The sequence below is a fragment of the Tupaia chinensis genome, unplaced genomic scaffold (genome assembly GCF_000334495.1).
Source record: "Tupaia chinensis unplaced genomic scaffold, TupChi_1.0 Scaffold000186_1, whole genome shotgun sequence".
NCBI lineage: Eukaryota > Metazoa > Chordata > Mammalia > Scandentia > Tupaiidae > Tupaia > Tupaia belangeri.
The window spans coordinates 651,797-668,697 of record NW_006159661.1 but is presented as its reverse complement, the minus strand read 5'-3'; the positions used below and the strand labels follow the sequence as shown (position 1 = coordinate 668,697).

At 34.8% G+C, this 16,901-nt stretch overlaps 1 protein-coding gene across 1 annotated transcript in view; it reads right to left on the bottom strand.

Annotated features, from left to right (window-relative positions):
• PSPC1 (paraspeckle component 1) overlaps positions 1 to 16,901 on the bottom strand; it is a gene marked incomplete in the record, with an annotated part of 86,482 nt that overhangs the window by 13,909 nt on the left and 55,672 nt on the right. Inside the window, 1 exon segment of the mRNA XM_014587147.2 lies at positions 16,399 to 16,504. Within this exon segment, the coding sequence (XP_014442633.1) occupies positions 16,399 to 16,504 (106 nt within the window).

The window sequence follows — 16,901 nt, the reverse complement described above, 5'->3', positions numbered from 1 at the left end:
TGATCCAATTTCTTGTGTGAATAAATGGTCTTTGGTTATTTTTGCTTTGTTTTCTCTTTTTTTTTTGAGAGAGAGAGAGAGAGAGAGAGATTTTTGCTACAGGGCACCTGTGCTCACCAGAGACAGGGAGACATAGAGAGACAGAGAGTGAGAAGTCACCACCACCCACCCACCCCCCAAGAGGGTATGGCCACGGTGCAATCCCTTCTCCTCGATTTTTCTCTTGAGATTTTGGGCACGCACAGACACGTAAATACACCTGGCATGTTTCAAGCTGCTGCGTCAAGGACCTGAACCTTGGTCAACCACGTGGGAGTTCAGCACCTTAACCACACCACCACTTGCTGGCTTTGAATAAATTCAGTCTTAATGTCTACAGTCAATATTTTTCTTTATCTGTAAAGACTTATCTTCTCTTCCTCTAAAGAAGACTTTAAAACCAGTATTTAGCGATCACGAAATGTTATTTAATTTCCATGTCTAAAAACCTATTAAACATATACCTAACTCTTGGGCTGGCTCTGTGGCCGATGGGTTGAGACAATCAGATTCCACGTGGCCAACTATGAAGTTCAGGTACTGAACCCAGCCGCTTGAGAAAAATGCCAGTTGCATGTGCATATGTGCCTAAAATTCTGAAAGGAGGGAGAAAGAGAGAAGAAGGGATTGCAGCATGATCATTTTCCAGAGAGTGCTTTCTCCCTCCCCTAATCTGTCAGGCAAGTACATCTGTCCACTAGCAAAATATTCGCACACAGAAAGTTCTAGAGAAAAGTACAGTAATTTTAGGCAAGTAACAAGATTCAATCTGTTTATTATTAAGTATTCCTAAAATTAAATTTCCTAAAAATATAAATTACATTTTGCAAATATTTTGGCATTAGCAAACTACATTCTTTTAACTCTTCCTTCAATAAAGTTTACATAAAAACAGTAAAATAAGGTAATATTTATGAGAATAAAAACTGTAAGCATCCAAATAGTTATACAATAAAATATATTGAGAAAGAGAATGGAGCAAAATTCAATTACATGTCATTTTAAGAGAACAGGACATTATTTTTTTAAATCTCAAAAGATATTAGGCCTCTAAGGACTAGGAGGTGGCATGGTGGTTAAGGTAGTAGACACTCCCATATAGTAGACCACGGTTCGAGTCCTGGACCTAGTGGCTTGCTTTCTCATTTTCCCTCTCTCTTTCTCTCTCTGGTCAAATTAAAATAAATGAATGAATAATGCCCAGGGGGATGGCCATGCCACAATCCCTTTTCCTCCTTTCTCCTCCTGGGATCCTGGACACGTATGAACATGCAACCTGCATGAGTTTAAAGCCACCAGGTTTGGGACTTGAACCATAGTCAGCCATATATATAGCAGCCCAACGACTTAACCACTGTGCCATCTGCTGGCCCCAATCAGTCTCTTTAAAATAAAATTGTGTAAGTATTTTTGAACTAAAATGAAAAAAAGGTCTTCTCACTGATAAAACTCAAATAACTATATGTAAAGTTTCTAACCTAAACAAATGGAGAAATCTTGGAAAATTTAGTTTTAATTTAGGAAATTAAAAAACAATAATTTCCAAAATATATAGGTTGAGTATCCCTTGCCCAAAACATTTTCAACTAGAAGTGTTTGGACTTTTTCAGATTGTGGACTATTTGGAAAAATAAGAGGACTCTATAAGGTTCGCATAGGATGGAAAAAAAAAAAAAAAACACAAAAAATCTTTAACACAAGTTCCATCAAGCTTAAGACAATGTGTAAGCAATGGCACCAGCCATTTAGTTCATCCTGGGAATATAACCATGTCATTGTAGTTTGTCTTACATCATAAACTGAAGAAAAAGGAGGCCCTTTCCTTTCATGATATTTTAGGATTAGGAATCAAAAAGCAATCAGAAGAAGCCAAATCAGGAAACAAAAGTGACAACTGCCCACCAAACTATACAAAACTGTCCTCATTGATGAGAGGAATGGGCAGGAATATTGTCACAGTGAAGGACTCTCTGGGAAAAATATCCCAGGTGTTCTGTTTTCCCAAAACGCTCTCATAATAAACAGATGTAAGCATTCTTTGGTTTTCCAGAAAGACAACATGCAAAATGCCTTGCACATCCAAAATTAACTGTTGTAATAACCTTTGTTTTTTTTTTAAGTTTTTTACTTTTTAATTCTTAAATGTTTATATTTTACATTGGGCCTATTCCACCTCTTGGTAGACATGGTTTTGAATGTGCTTTGTATTCAGAATCTAGTAGTAAAACCATGTGTCATCTACATCATAATTCTTTGAAGAAATCTTTCAGAATCTTCATCACACTTGTTGAAAATTTGCATTGAAAGCTCTGTTCTTGTCTGCAGCTGATCTAGGTTTAAGTTTTGGTCCTCACTAAGCAGAAAGTCTGCTCAACTTTCAATTTTTCAGTTAGAATTATATACGCTCAACCAACTGATATGTCTATACTGTTGGCCATTGTTTCTGATATGTGAATCATCGCTTCTCTATTAGGACACTAACAACATTAATTTTTTCCTTGCAAGTTGACATGAATGAAGTCAGCCATTGGAGGACGTCATCTTCAACAACATCTTGTCCCTTCTGAAAACTAGTTATCCAGTTATCCATCTGCAAACTGCCGGTTTCTTTGGAGCATTGTCCTCATAAAAGCTTCAATTATTTCACCATTCTTCCATCCACACTTTATCATAAATTTGATGTTTGTTCTTGCTTTTAGAATTCTTACTGCTCTCATCAGGGCTCTTTACAAACTGATGCCATATCCTTCTTAAAGCCTCAAACTAAACCCTATTCACTCTACAAAACGTAGGCTGAGTTTACTGGGCGGGGAGGGGTGATTAAAATCCACAGACTGTTTTTTCAACAATCCCTCAAACATTATGAGAAATCTTGTGAATAGGAATCAAGGTTAAACAAAGTTCATTTATGTTTCATGTAGCACTCAACACACACACATATAATTTTATACAATATTTATGTACTACAGCATTTTGACCATGAACAACCACTTGAGATCAGATGTGGATTTTCCACTTGGGGCAACATATTAGTGCTCAGAAAATTTCAGGTTTTGGATCATTTCAGATTTCATATTTTCGGATTAGGGGTGCCCAACCTGTTTGCTCACACTGCTGGATAAAAAGAGGAAAAATATTTTAAGAAACATAGTAAGTCAATATCTTTTGTTTAAGAGAGATTTTTGCTATAGGGTGCATGAGCTCACCGAAGAGAAAACAGAAAGCAGAAAATCACCTCCTAGGGGGGATGGCCAAGACACAATCCCTTCTCCATTCTCCTCTCAGGATTTTGGGCATGCACACACATATACCCAACATGAGTTTTAAGTAGTCAGATCCAGGGATCAATCAACAGTTGACTACATGGGAGTTCGGAAAAGTAACCATTATACTATCTGCTGGTCCCCATAAATAAATATTTTAATATGCATGACCTAAGGTACACCCCCACCATTAGAATATATGCATTCTTAAATATCTTTCTATCTTTACCCATAAATATTGGTGAAAATGTTCCCCAGATTAAAGATGGCTAAAATGAAACTTTATATATGTCATCAGGAAACTGATAATTAAAACAAGATAGCCCCTATACACCTATTAGAATGGCAAATCCCAAACACTAACTCTACTAAACACTAGAAAGGAAGAGTAATAACTAGTTTGTTCACTGCTGGTGGGAATGCAAAATGGTACAGCCATTTTGGAAGACAGTTTTGCAGTGACTTATAAAATTAAAACATACTCTAGGGGCCAACAGGTGGCGTGGTGGTGGCACACTGGAGAGCCCACATGGCCGACCACGGTTCGAGTACTGGACCTGGTGGCTTGCTTTCTCTCTCTCTCTCTCTGTGCAAATTAAAATAGATGAATGAATACATTAAAAAAAAATACTAAATATACCCTTTCCGTATGTTCTGACAATACACTCAATTTTTACCCAAAGGAGTTGAAAACATGTCCACCCAAAAACCTGCATATGAAATGTTTATGGCAGCTTTATTCATGTATGTTAAAACTTGGAAGCAACCAAGATGTCCTTGACAAGATGAACGAACTGTGGTACATCCAGATGGTGGAATACTATTTAGCACTAAAAGGAAATGTGCTATATGAACTCATGAAAAGACATGGGGAAAACTTAAATACAGACTGCTAAGTGAAAGAAGTCAACCTGAAAAGGATCCTACTATATGATTCCAACTATAAGACATTCTGGAAAGGGAAAATTAGGAAAAGAGTAAAAATAATCAGTGGTTGCCAAGAATAAGGAGGGAGGAATGAACAGGTAGAGAACAAAGGATTTTTAATAGATGTGTGTAAGGGCTGGCAGGTGGTATGTTGGTTAAGTGCACTGGGCTCCCAAATGGCCAACCATGGTACAAGTCCTGGATCTGGCGGCTTGCTTTCTTGCTTTCTCTCTTCTCACTTTCCCTGATTCTCTCTGGTCAAAATAAGAATGAATAGATAAAGGGGACCAGCAGTTACCATAATGGCTATGTCGCTGGACTCCCATGTAGTCGACCGCGGTTCAAGTCCCAGACCCAGTGGCTTAAACTCACTCTGGGCGCGTGTGCGTGCGTGCCCAAGATCCTGACAGGAGAATGGAAGAGAAGGGATTGTGGTGTGGCCATCCCCCCTGGGGGGTGATTTCTCACTTTCTGTCTCTCTGGCGAGCGCATGTGCCCTATAGAAAAAACCTCTTCAAAAAAAAAAAAGAAAAAAAAAAAAAAAAAAGAAGTAAAAGAATGAATAGATAAATAAATCAAGTTAAAGAATTCTTTAAAAAAGTGTGAAAATACTCTAGATGATACTATCATAATAGATACATATCATTATACATTTGTCAAAAGCATCAAATGTACAACACCAAGAGTGAGTCCTAATGTAAACTATGGATTTTAAATGAGAAGGATGTGTCAATGTAAGTTGATCATTTTTAAGTGGATTCTAGTGTAGAGTTTTGATAGTGGGGGAGTCTGTGAAACACTGGGAAAGGATATATAAGAAACCTCTGTACACTTCTGCTCTATATTGCTATGAATCTAAAACTCCTCTAAAAATTGAAGTGTACTAAAATGAAACTTAAAAATATTTATTTTTCAATGATCAATTATCTTAATTTATACTTCAACGCCAATAATAAAATAATCGGTCCTTGTTAAATATCACATCAGAAAAAGAAACGAAAGAATGTGGGAACTTACTAACCTTACTAACATAAAACATGTACCTCTGAAACAATGCATTTTTAAAACCTAATTCTTTTTTTTTGGGGGGGGGGGGGGTTTTCGCTATAGGGCGCGTCTGCTCGCCAGACAGAGACATAGAGACAGAAAGCAAGAAATCACCCCCTGGGGAAATGGTCATGCCGCAATCCCTTCTCCTCTGTTCTCCTCTCGAGATCTTGGGAGGGCACGCATGCACACGCGCCCAGCGTGAGGTTTTTTTTTTAAGCCACCGGATCTGGGACGCGAACCGCGGTCGACTACATGGGAGTCCAGCGACATCATTACGCTAACTGCTGGTTCCCTAAAACCTAATTCTGATAACTGAGTAAATAGATTGTTACTATTAAAATTCAACTTAATATGTAATAAAATTAATAACTTTTTAATACATAGGGTGGTTTTCTAACTGAAATTAAATGTAATTACATATATCCGGCATACACCAAGAGAAAAAGGGAATAAATATTTTACATAAATTAATTTTAAAGCAACCTTACATTCAGTTGAGAATTTTATTTTAATGCATATACCTGAGGTCATTTTCATGATTATTGTTACAACTATCATGACGTACACTCCCTGAAAAGGTGTTTTAAAAATCTAAACTTATTAGTAATATTAAACTATTCCTTAAACTTATCTTACCAAGAACTCTGAAAGAAATCAGTAAACACAATACTGTTGGACAAATTTTACCAACACTCACACAATACTAGAGACTGATTTGCACCTCTTCATCCATAATGTCTTTCTAAATAAAATATACTTCCTTACCAAAGTTAAACAACTATCACAACTGGTCAGGTGATGGTACAAAAGATGAAGGAAAAGTACAAATAGAAACTGTATAGGAACCAATTCCAAATGGGTCCTATCAAAGAAAAAAGCAGGGGAAGAAGAAAACACATAAAATCCAATGTAGGAGGAATTGCCAGAAGCTCTGAATTTCCTTTTCACTTTTTTTTTGAGAGGTTTTTGCCATAGGGCACATGGGCTTGCCAGAAAGACAGAGACACACAGAGATAGAAAGCGACAAATTATCCCCCAGAGGGAATGGCCACACTGCAAACCCTTCTCCTCCATTCTCCTCTCGGGATCTTGGGCACACATACGCCCAGTGTGAGTTTAAGCCACTGGGTACAGGGCTCAAACCGCAGTAGACTACATGGGAGTCCAGCGACATAGCTATTCTGTCAACTGCTGGTCCCAAGCTTTGAATTTCTAGACAAACTAATATATATACTTCTAAGTAGCTAACTCAAGGAAACAGATTTAATACATAAAAATTTACTGAAATACTTAAGTGATAACAAAATAAAAACTAAAGTTATTTATAATTTGCAATTATAAAATAAACTATTTTAATAAGAATTACAATGCTTAAAACAGCACTTAAAACCAACTGAAATAGCTTCCTAGCAAAAAAACATGGCTTATTTACAACTAGGAAAGTCAGGATTTGAAATGTGGTATATACAGTAGTGGAAGGTATCACAAGACAAAGAAGCAAACTTACCTATACACTTTCAGTCGTTTAAAATTTTAAAAAGCCTTTGAAAATTTGTAATCATATTATCAAGAGCCTAACTTAAATGTACTTCATCAGAACATGTTTACAAACCCAAGTCACTACACTCTACCCTTGTAGTTGATATTAAACATGGATAGTGCTATCCTCATGCATCTAAACTTAGCATAAAATTCTGACATTCCTAGTAATACTACAGAGCTTCATATCTTCAATATAAAAAGGAAAACAGATACTGAATAACCGAAAAAATCTTTTAAAAATATAACTACTATATAGAATAACACCTACAAGCTGGCTCTAAATATACGAAATCAAACAGCAAAATGTATTAAGTTACATTTGTATGCCTTCCTATGATCTTTTGCTATTCATTCAAATTATTTAAAATAATCAAAATTCTTATTAATTGTATTACTCATATTAGACATTTTTAAAAATATTTACTTTAGTTAACCACTTCTATTCACCATCTTGACTCTTGTCTTCTCCATTTCCTCAAAACCAGGGAACATTAGCTAAAAGTTAAGTTCTAACCATTTTGAAATCAATGATTATTTTAAAAACTTACCATTTCATAAGAAAAGACATTAGATATACCTATAACACAGCAGAATGAACCAATCATATAAAATAGAAACAAAACAAGATTTACAATAGTATCAAGATTACTCAATGACACACTTAGGCCAAGAATTCCTTTCTCTAACCTCTTACAATGTTTTAGCTGTATCTATTAACACATTTAGTACTCAGTACTATGCTTTGAACACAGAAAAAAAATGAGCAGCTTTTTTACTTCCTAAATGGAAACCTCTGCGTCTTCTATGAAATCTAAAACTCTGAAGTAGGATTCAAGTAGGATCCTCATATTGACAAGTTAGGTATGCTGAAAACCAAGCACAAAATAAACTGTTGGTTATTTGATCTATTTTTCCCCAGTTTTTTTTTCCCTATAGGGCATGTACATTAGCCAGAGAGAGAGACAGACAGACATACAGAGACAGAGAAAAAGTGAGAAATCATCTCCCCAGTGGGAATACGGCATGCCACAATCGCTTCACCTCCAGTCTCCTCTTGGCATTTTGGGCACATGAGTACATGCACCCGACATGGTTTTCAAAGCACCAAGTCGAGGATCTGAACCACACTGAATCCAGCACCTTAACATGTATGCCACCTGCTGGTCCTGATTATTTGATTTTAAAAATTACTCATTATGGGGCCAGCAGGTAGCATGGTAGTTATGGCACTGGACTTCCATTTGGCTGCCTGAGGTTCAAGTCCTGGACCAGGAGGCTTGCTTGTTTTCTCACTTTCTCTCTCTCTCTCTGGTCAAATTAAAAATGAAAAAATTAATTAATTAATTAAGATAATCTTTGTAAAAAAAAATTACTCATTATTCGATTACATTATTAAGTCTAGAGGAAAAAATCAGTAGCTGTACCTTAATGCCACCTGTGTCAGCCCAAGTACCAGATGTCTATACCTGAGACTAGCATTCAATAAATACCAAGATATGGTAGCCCATAAAGAACACTGAAAACCCTACTGAGCTGGGCTGACATTTGAAAAGCGAGACAACAAATCACTACTTAATTATCTTAGCTTACTTATAAGAAACTAATATGACAAATATAAATAAAACTCCTGACATCAAAAAATTCGGCATAGTTAGTAGAAAATAAAGTCAAAATAATTAAAATACAACTTGGCTGAGTACTGGAAAAAAAAAGTTACTAAACGTAAAAACGGTAATGGCTGAAGTAAGAAGTCAGAGGAGGTAACACATGAGGTGAGTCTATGTAAAAAAAGAGGTGGGTCCAACAGGTGGCTTGGTGGTTAGGCACTGGACTCCCACATGGCCAACCCGTGGGTTGAGTCCCAAACCTAAACACTTGCTTTTTTTCACTCTCCCTGCCCACCCCCCTCCCCCGGCCCCGTCTCTCTCTGGAAAGTGCATGTGCCTACTATCCTATTTTAAAATAATCATAAAATTAAATCATTTTTGTAAAAAAATAAAGAAGCATATGCAAATTTTTCTGTATTATGAACCTGTCTGAAACATGGGAAGACAAAGACACTAGAATCAAGTAATATGAAACAAAAACAAAGTACAATATTGTATTCCAATACAATGTGCATATAATGCATGGGAAGTTCAGTAATCATTTCAACTTGGATTCATTCAGGAAAGACTCTAAAATAAGACTGATAAAACAGAGAAAGAAAAACCATTACTTATAATTATAGCATATGATTAGGGTGACTATGTACCCTGGCTCACCTAAGAAAGTCCAGTTTATGCCTGCTGCAAAAAAAAGGAATTTTAAATAGTATCCACATTCATTTGTCCCAACTGAGATGAAAAACTTTAAGGTTTCCCCATATACAATTAATATTACTAAAACTTAAAATAACACAAACCTTCATCTCATCTAAAATCATCAAAATCCTAAAGATCATTTCCAAGAATATATGTAAACATTACAAATTTACATGTTTCTCTTTGTTTTCTTTAAACCACAAAAATCTATATCAGGTCCCAATTACATCTCATTCCTGGTATTCAGAGCAGTCCTTGGCTTTTTGTAGTATCAATTAGATTATCTTAAAGAATAAATAAATTGAAATGTATAAACAACCAAAACTGGTCACAACTATTACATTGCATGCCAGACTTCTGCAATATTACTATATATTATCTATTCTGATTTCCAACACCATGCCCAAACCATTGGGTATGGGTCATCTTTATATCAGCAACAGGTAATAACCTGCCTAGCAGGCCATACAGGAATCTTAACAACAAATCCTCCAGCAAGTAATTCTTCAGTTATTTCCATAAGATGATTTAAAAAAAGACCATAAAAATCCCTTATAAAATATGTCCTCTGTTTGGATGCTTCAGGTGTTTCAATATTCAGAAACCATACCATGTCAGAAAATGAAAGTTGTACCTACTCTGTAAGTAACGGTAGAGAATATTTCTTTCTGCCAACACCAATTAATAAAATTTTATTACTGGCTAGAGATTCTGGTTTAAGCTTAGCACATAGCCTATTAAGGGAAATTACAATTAAATCAAGGGAGTAATTAAAGAAACAATGCCTATGCAGGAAAAGGAAAAGAGACTGATATAAACCAATAGCTGTTTAAATAATAGGCAAAATTTGGCAATAGTGACCAATAAGAGATATGTGAAAGAATAATGCTTTAGACTTCTATAGACTAAAACTAAAAGATTTGAAAACACAAAGCTCAGCTGTACAACAGGTGACGTTTTACCAGTTCTTCCCATAACTTTCATTCATCTGATTATAACCTTGACTACCAATGAACCTTCTGGATACTAATTTGAATTCCTCAGGAACCTTGGATCTATGATATGCTGTGCTGAGTAAGCCTTCTAAGAACACTGGAAAAGAACATATTAATTAATAAATGTGCATTTTAATTCACAGACTACATGAGTTTCATTGACATGAGCCACTTTCTAAAGATCTCTCCCACCACAAGACTCTAGATCAGGAATCAGAAAACATTTTAGAGAAAGGGTCAGACAGTTAACATTGTAGGAACTGCAGGCTATATAGTCTCAAAACGGTTATAAAACTCAAGTCCACCTCTGTAGGGCAAAGCAGCCATAAACAAACAAACAAAAGATGTACTGTGTTCCAATATAATTTTATGTACAAAAATACACAGCATGAGGCCAGCAGTTGGCATAATGGCTATGTCGCTGGACTCCCATGGAGTCAACTGCTGTTCGAGTCCCAGAGCCGGTGGCTTAAACTCACACCGGGCACATGTGCATGCATGTCCAAGATCCCGAGAGGAGAATGGAGAAGGGACTGCAGTGTGGCCATCCCCCATAGGGGATGATTTCTCACTTTCTGTCTCTCTGGTGAGCACATGTGCCCTATAGTAAAACCACTCCAAAAAAAAAAAAAAAAAATTTTTTTTAAATACACAGCATATAGTTTAACCCTATTCTATTCAAGGCTACAACACCCAAATTCCACAGGGCAATATTCATACAGAATGCTGTGCTATTAAATTTGTGTTCTATATGAACCCCATCTCCTATGTAGAACCACAACCAACGCTACCTTCCACTCACACTTCCCAAGACCTACAAAAAACATATACTACTTCTATTCTCATTTCAACCTATGTCTCATTTCAACATATGGCCAGTGATTTTCAACCTTGCTCACAAAAGAATAAGCAAGGTGAAGACCTTTTAAAACTGCAGATCCTCTGTACCCACTAAGACCTACTGAATCAAAATACTCAGTAGATTGAGTCTCAGGCTTTTTTTTTTTTTTTAATCTTCCACAGATGTGTTACTAAGTTGAAAACTACTGTACTGGGACCAGAGGTGATATGGTGGTCGGAATGCTGGACTCTCACATGGTGGACCACGGTTCGAGCCCTGGACCTGGAGGATTGCTTTCTCACTTTCCCTTTCTCTCGTTGTCTCTCTCTGGTCAAATTAAAAAAATAAGAATAACAAATAAAAATAAGTAAACAAATAATAATTATTAATAAAAGAAAACTACTGTACTAAGCAAAAATTGGGACCAAAGGATAATGCATCAGAATCTATTTAAACAACAAAACAAATCAATTTCCAGGTTAAAAATCTAGGTGCCTACATTTTTAAAAAGCTCCTGAGTGATTATATACTGTTTGAAAAGCATTGGTCTTGGAAGAGGCCCTGGCTAAATTTCCTTAATGTTTCTGGCCTCACTATTTCATAGTCCCCTGGATGCTAAAATGAAATAACTGACAAGCAACACAACTGGGCCAAACTTGCCTCAGTATGAAATACACCTTTGAAAATAAAGAGAGTTGTTAAACCCAGGGCTATTTCCAACTACTCAAATGGGGTCAAAAAAGCTTTATCATCAAGTCAGGAATGTATTTAGTTTAATGCAGGCTATTTTAAATGAATATGAAAGGCTATTCTGCTCACTACTGAAAAGCAAACATTAGTATTTACCACAGGACTTTGAAACTTCTCAGATTTAAAACTATGTAGCATCCAACTGAAATACTGCCATAGTTTTCCTAAACAAAGTATTTTATAATTATAAGACATAAATAATAAACTAGAATAAATTAATAAACTAGAATAAGGCTGTATTTGAATATTTTTATATTAATATTTTCCCAAGAAGCAAAATTTATACCAAGAAAGTACATCAATAAAATATTCAAATTAAAACCTGCCATTAACTCCAAAATGAATTGTTTCTACAAATAAAGATTGGTATGCTGCAGTATTTATAAGTTGAATCTACTTAATCAGCAGTAAGTAGTACAAACTCATATGAAAACAATCAAATGACAATCATAAAAGACCATCTAAAATCTTCATAGTTTCCAGAATAACTGCTGGTGACGTGTCCAAAACTATAAAATTGTTTTAAGTGGCAAATTTCAACTAAGTACTAAATACTACCTAGAAAATCGACAAATACACTCTTTATTATGGTAAAGATAAACCTAAAGTGATTAAGATATAGTATAAAAATGTACACATTGTTAAGGTGGTCACAAGTATAGTATTTGATTAGACTGAAACGTATCGTGTTGAATTTATTACATCAAATGTAAATAATAAAAATGACAACTTATGATTAATGAAGTACTGATTTAGGCTCTTGAAACTTAAAAATATACTCCTGTGTATACCATAAAATTATGATCAATTTGAAAACTGATGAAGAAAAATATTATCAGATAGGATGTGTTGTACTTTAAAAAAAAATTAGGACATAAAATAGTTTTATAATTATTTTCACTTCAAAGTCCCATACTGTTAGTTGTATTGGGATACAGGAAGAAAGAAATGAGAAGTGGCATCTTAAAACTGATCCAGAAACTGTTTACTCTTATTATTTGGGCAAGCTGAACACTTACCATTTGATTCCTCCCTTTAAACTGAACAGTGAAAAAGAGAAAGCACATAAGAGGGCCTAATTTCAAAGCTTTTAAAAACACAAAAACAAAAACAAGCATTAAAATTGTTTTACAATTTTTTTCCAGTGACAGTTTTCAAAGTAATTAATAACTCATACAACTGCTTCAGTGGTTTTCCTATTAATACAAAAAGAAGAGGGTAGAGTACATGATTACCTTATATAACAAGCATTATAAATGTGGGAAACCAAGTAAAATGGACACTACAATTATGAAAAACTTGTGCCCATTCACATACTTTCTAATCTCGAAAGCACCCGAAAATAGTAACAGGCTATATTTCACCCTAAATATTTAATTCCATTTTACACAAATCATCAGTTCATTTATACACTATTTGAAATATGGCAGCTCTTCAGAAAATGAAAAATACAGCGACTTTGTGGTATATCTAACAGAAGAACTAATAACAATTTTTAAATCACAAATATTCCAGCCTAGGGCTCAACAGACCTTTTTTCTTAAAGGGCCAAAGAAAAACTATTTCAAGTAACTGTGAATCACAAATAGTCTCTGTCTAAATATTCTTCTTTTGTTTTTCCAATAACCATTTTAAAAAGTAAACATCCCCTTCTCTCTGTTGTGAGGTAGTACAAAAACTAGAACTGGTCCCATGCTATAGTTTGCTGACTTCTTTCTACTCTAGCCAAATCAATTTTACCAACATATACTTTGAGCAACTACCTAAAAAGAAGAAATCTTAATATTAAGATACTATAATCCTTTTCTGAGAACATAACTTTGTGAAATAATAAATTATTTCTGAAATGCCAATAAACCCATTACGAGTATTTAAAGTACAAATTCATTTGTTCTTAAAGTTCATTAGCTATCTGTAGTTTTACTCAATATTAAAATAAAATTTAACATAAAACTTTTCAAATTAAAATAATTTCAGTAATTTCATTCTAAATTACAGTAATGTCAAATATTCTTTAAGTTAGGAAAGTAAAATTAAAACTGTCTATCGGTAACTATACCAATAATAAATGCCATTAAATACATTAAAAATAACACTGGTATAAGATTTTGACTATGAAATTATTTCAAAAAATAGAGGCTGCAAGCAACTGAATTTATGATACGGCTAACTTAATCAAGTTTAGTGCTAGAATACATTTTACTTAATTGTTTCCTTCTATTCCTCTAAATGCTGACTTACATGACATAATTACATTCATTACAAAAATTTATGCCAGAAAAATACTAAGAAAATTCGTTCCATCTTTACATAAGCACTCGAGTAAATATTAAGGTAAATAAAATAATTAGGTAGAATTTCCCAATCCTCAATAGAAGTTTCCCTAAGAAATATGTATCATATATGGTTCATGTATGTATGTGTGTACATATATTACACACATACACACACGTTACTATTTTTCAAACATGAGCTTTGAAAGTTTTTAATTCCACTTTATCTTATCACATTATAAAATATCCTCACAATGATAAATCCAACAGAGGTTCAAAGATACCAACCAAGAAACCTAAGGCAATAAAGTATGTCACTAAAAGCAATTGCTATGCATTCAAAAAAAAAAATTTTTTTTCCAAAACAATCCTAGAAATTACTCAAAAGTTAGAATGCTTTAAAACTTACTCAACTAATTTTGTAATGGAATTTAAAAATAAATTAAATTACACCTTTAGTAAGCTTATTAAAAACTTTTCTGAGGGCCAGCAGGTGTTGTGGAGGTGAAGGCACCTGGATCCCACATTGAATCCTGGACCTAGCAACTTGAAAACAACACACAGCATGGTACGTGTGAATGTGTGCCCAAAATCCCAAGAGGGGAATGAAGAAGAAATTCTGGTGTGGCCCACCCATCAAATCACCTGCTGGGGGTGATTTCTCACTTTCCCCCTCTCTCTGCTCTCTCTCTTTCTCTCCAAAGAACAAAAGCACTCTATAGCAAAAAAAAAACAAAACAAAAAAAAAAAAACACACATTTCTAATTTGATTTAAATGCCACAAAATCTTCAAAATATATCTACTTCATAGTCAGATAAAAATTCCTTGTTCTAGGAGTTAAGATTTATCTTCTTATATATAATCTAGTAACAATAAAAAAAAACTGATGAATTTCCTAGGGACAAAAAAAATGGGGGATAGAGAAGAACAGAAAAAAGCAGCAAACATTTGAATTTGTATTTCTAAGTTCTTATTAAAGAATCACAGCTTCTGAACACCACAGAAAAAAATAATAGTGAATACTTTCCAAGATAAAGAATTAATAAGCTAGCATTCTTTCAAGGGGACCAATGAGATTATAAACTAATAAGAAGCTTATACATTTTGACATATTTGAGGAAGCCTTGTTTTTCCCACCATTCTGCTACCAAAAGCAAAAATGTAGGTCAGATCAAGGAAATTTAGGGATAAATATTAAATATCACTGCAAGGATGTAATCAGCAAAATGTAAAATGTTATACACTCTATACAATGAAATTCTATTTCTTTAAATTTATCATTACATTAAAATTTGCTATAGGGTACATGCGCTCACAAGAAAGAAAAAGACAGTAGAGAGAGGTGGGGGGAAAGTGGGAAAGAAAGCCACCAGGTCCAGGACTCTAACGGCAGTCAGCCATGTAGGAGTCCAGCACCCTAACCACCACACCACATGTAAGCCCAAGATTCCATTGCTAAAAAGAAAGTATTTATCAGCCAATTCAAAAACACCAGCTAGGGAACCAGCAGTTAGCGTAATGGCTATGTCGCTGGACTCCCACGTAGTCGACCGCAGTTCGTGTACCAGACCCGGTGGCTTAAAACTCACGCCGGGCGCGTGTGCGTGCGTGCCCAAGATCCTGAGAGGAGAATGGAGGAGAAGGGATTGCGGCGTGACCATCCCCCCTGGGGGGTGATTTCTCGCTTTCTGTCTCTATGTCTCTCTCTGTCTGTCTGGCGAGCGCACGCGCCCTACAGTGAAAATCTCTCCCCCCCCCAAAAAAAAAAAAAAAAAAAAAAAAAGGACACCAGCTGTAAAAATTCTTTTATAAGACCTGGAAAATTTTGGGCTTTAACTAGCTAATATTAAAGAATGAACAACTTTTAAGATATGATAAATGCACTGAAAAGAAGAGTACTTATCTTTTAGAGATACTTACAAATGACATTATATGAAGTCAGATATTTCATACAAAATTTTTGGGGAAAAATTAGGCATACTTTAAAAACCAGAAAGATCAATCATGTGTTTATAATTGTAATGGCTGGATGATCAGCACCTATTAGTCTCCTTTTGCACTTATCTGAAATCTTTCAAAATAAAGTCTTTTTAATATCATTGTATAGTGAAAATTATTTAAGTGGATATAATGTACCTATCAAGAATTTAAATTTAGCAGCATATATTGTTAAAAGATCAATTAAAATAATGGACTATTTTAATATATATTCAATATAAAACCCATTTTATAAAATGAATTATCTTTAGAATCAAATTTTAATTTACAACCTGTAAGGGACTAAGAAAATCACCGGTTTAACAGAAATGACAAATTCAAAAAGATTAGGAAGATTAGAAAATTACTATATAAACCAAAATCTAAATATACATTGTCCACCTAACAACATAAAATCATTATTAACAAGTACTTACATTTTCCATATAGTTTGGTTTAAAGCCCTCTTGCTGACGCCTTAGTTCTTCCTGTTCTCTGTGCCGCATCATTTCTTCTTCTCGACGACGATGCTCCTCTTCATGCCTGAAAAATTTTTTGCAAAAATTTCAGCACTGACGTGAGCCATAGTCAGATGTTTTACTTCATGTAAAACAAAATCAGAATTTTTTTTTTAAACAAAATCAATGATATTTTATTTCACGTAACAGAATTACATTGGACTAAATCCATTTTTAATGGCTGGGTGTGTTGTCTTATATTTAATTTCCTTCTCTTTTGCTCCAAGCTTTTTTCTTTTTTATTTTTTTTACTATAGGGCACTTGTGCTCACCAGAGGGTGACAGAGAAAGAAAAACAGTGAGTAAGTGAGAAAGCACCCCCAAGAGGGATGGTCACAACACAATCCCTGCCTTCATCTCTCCCTTCTTCAGGGATTTTGGGCACCCACATGTACCCAGAGTATTTTTCAAGCTGCCAGGTC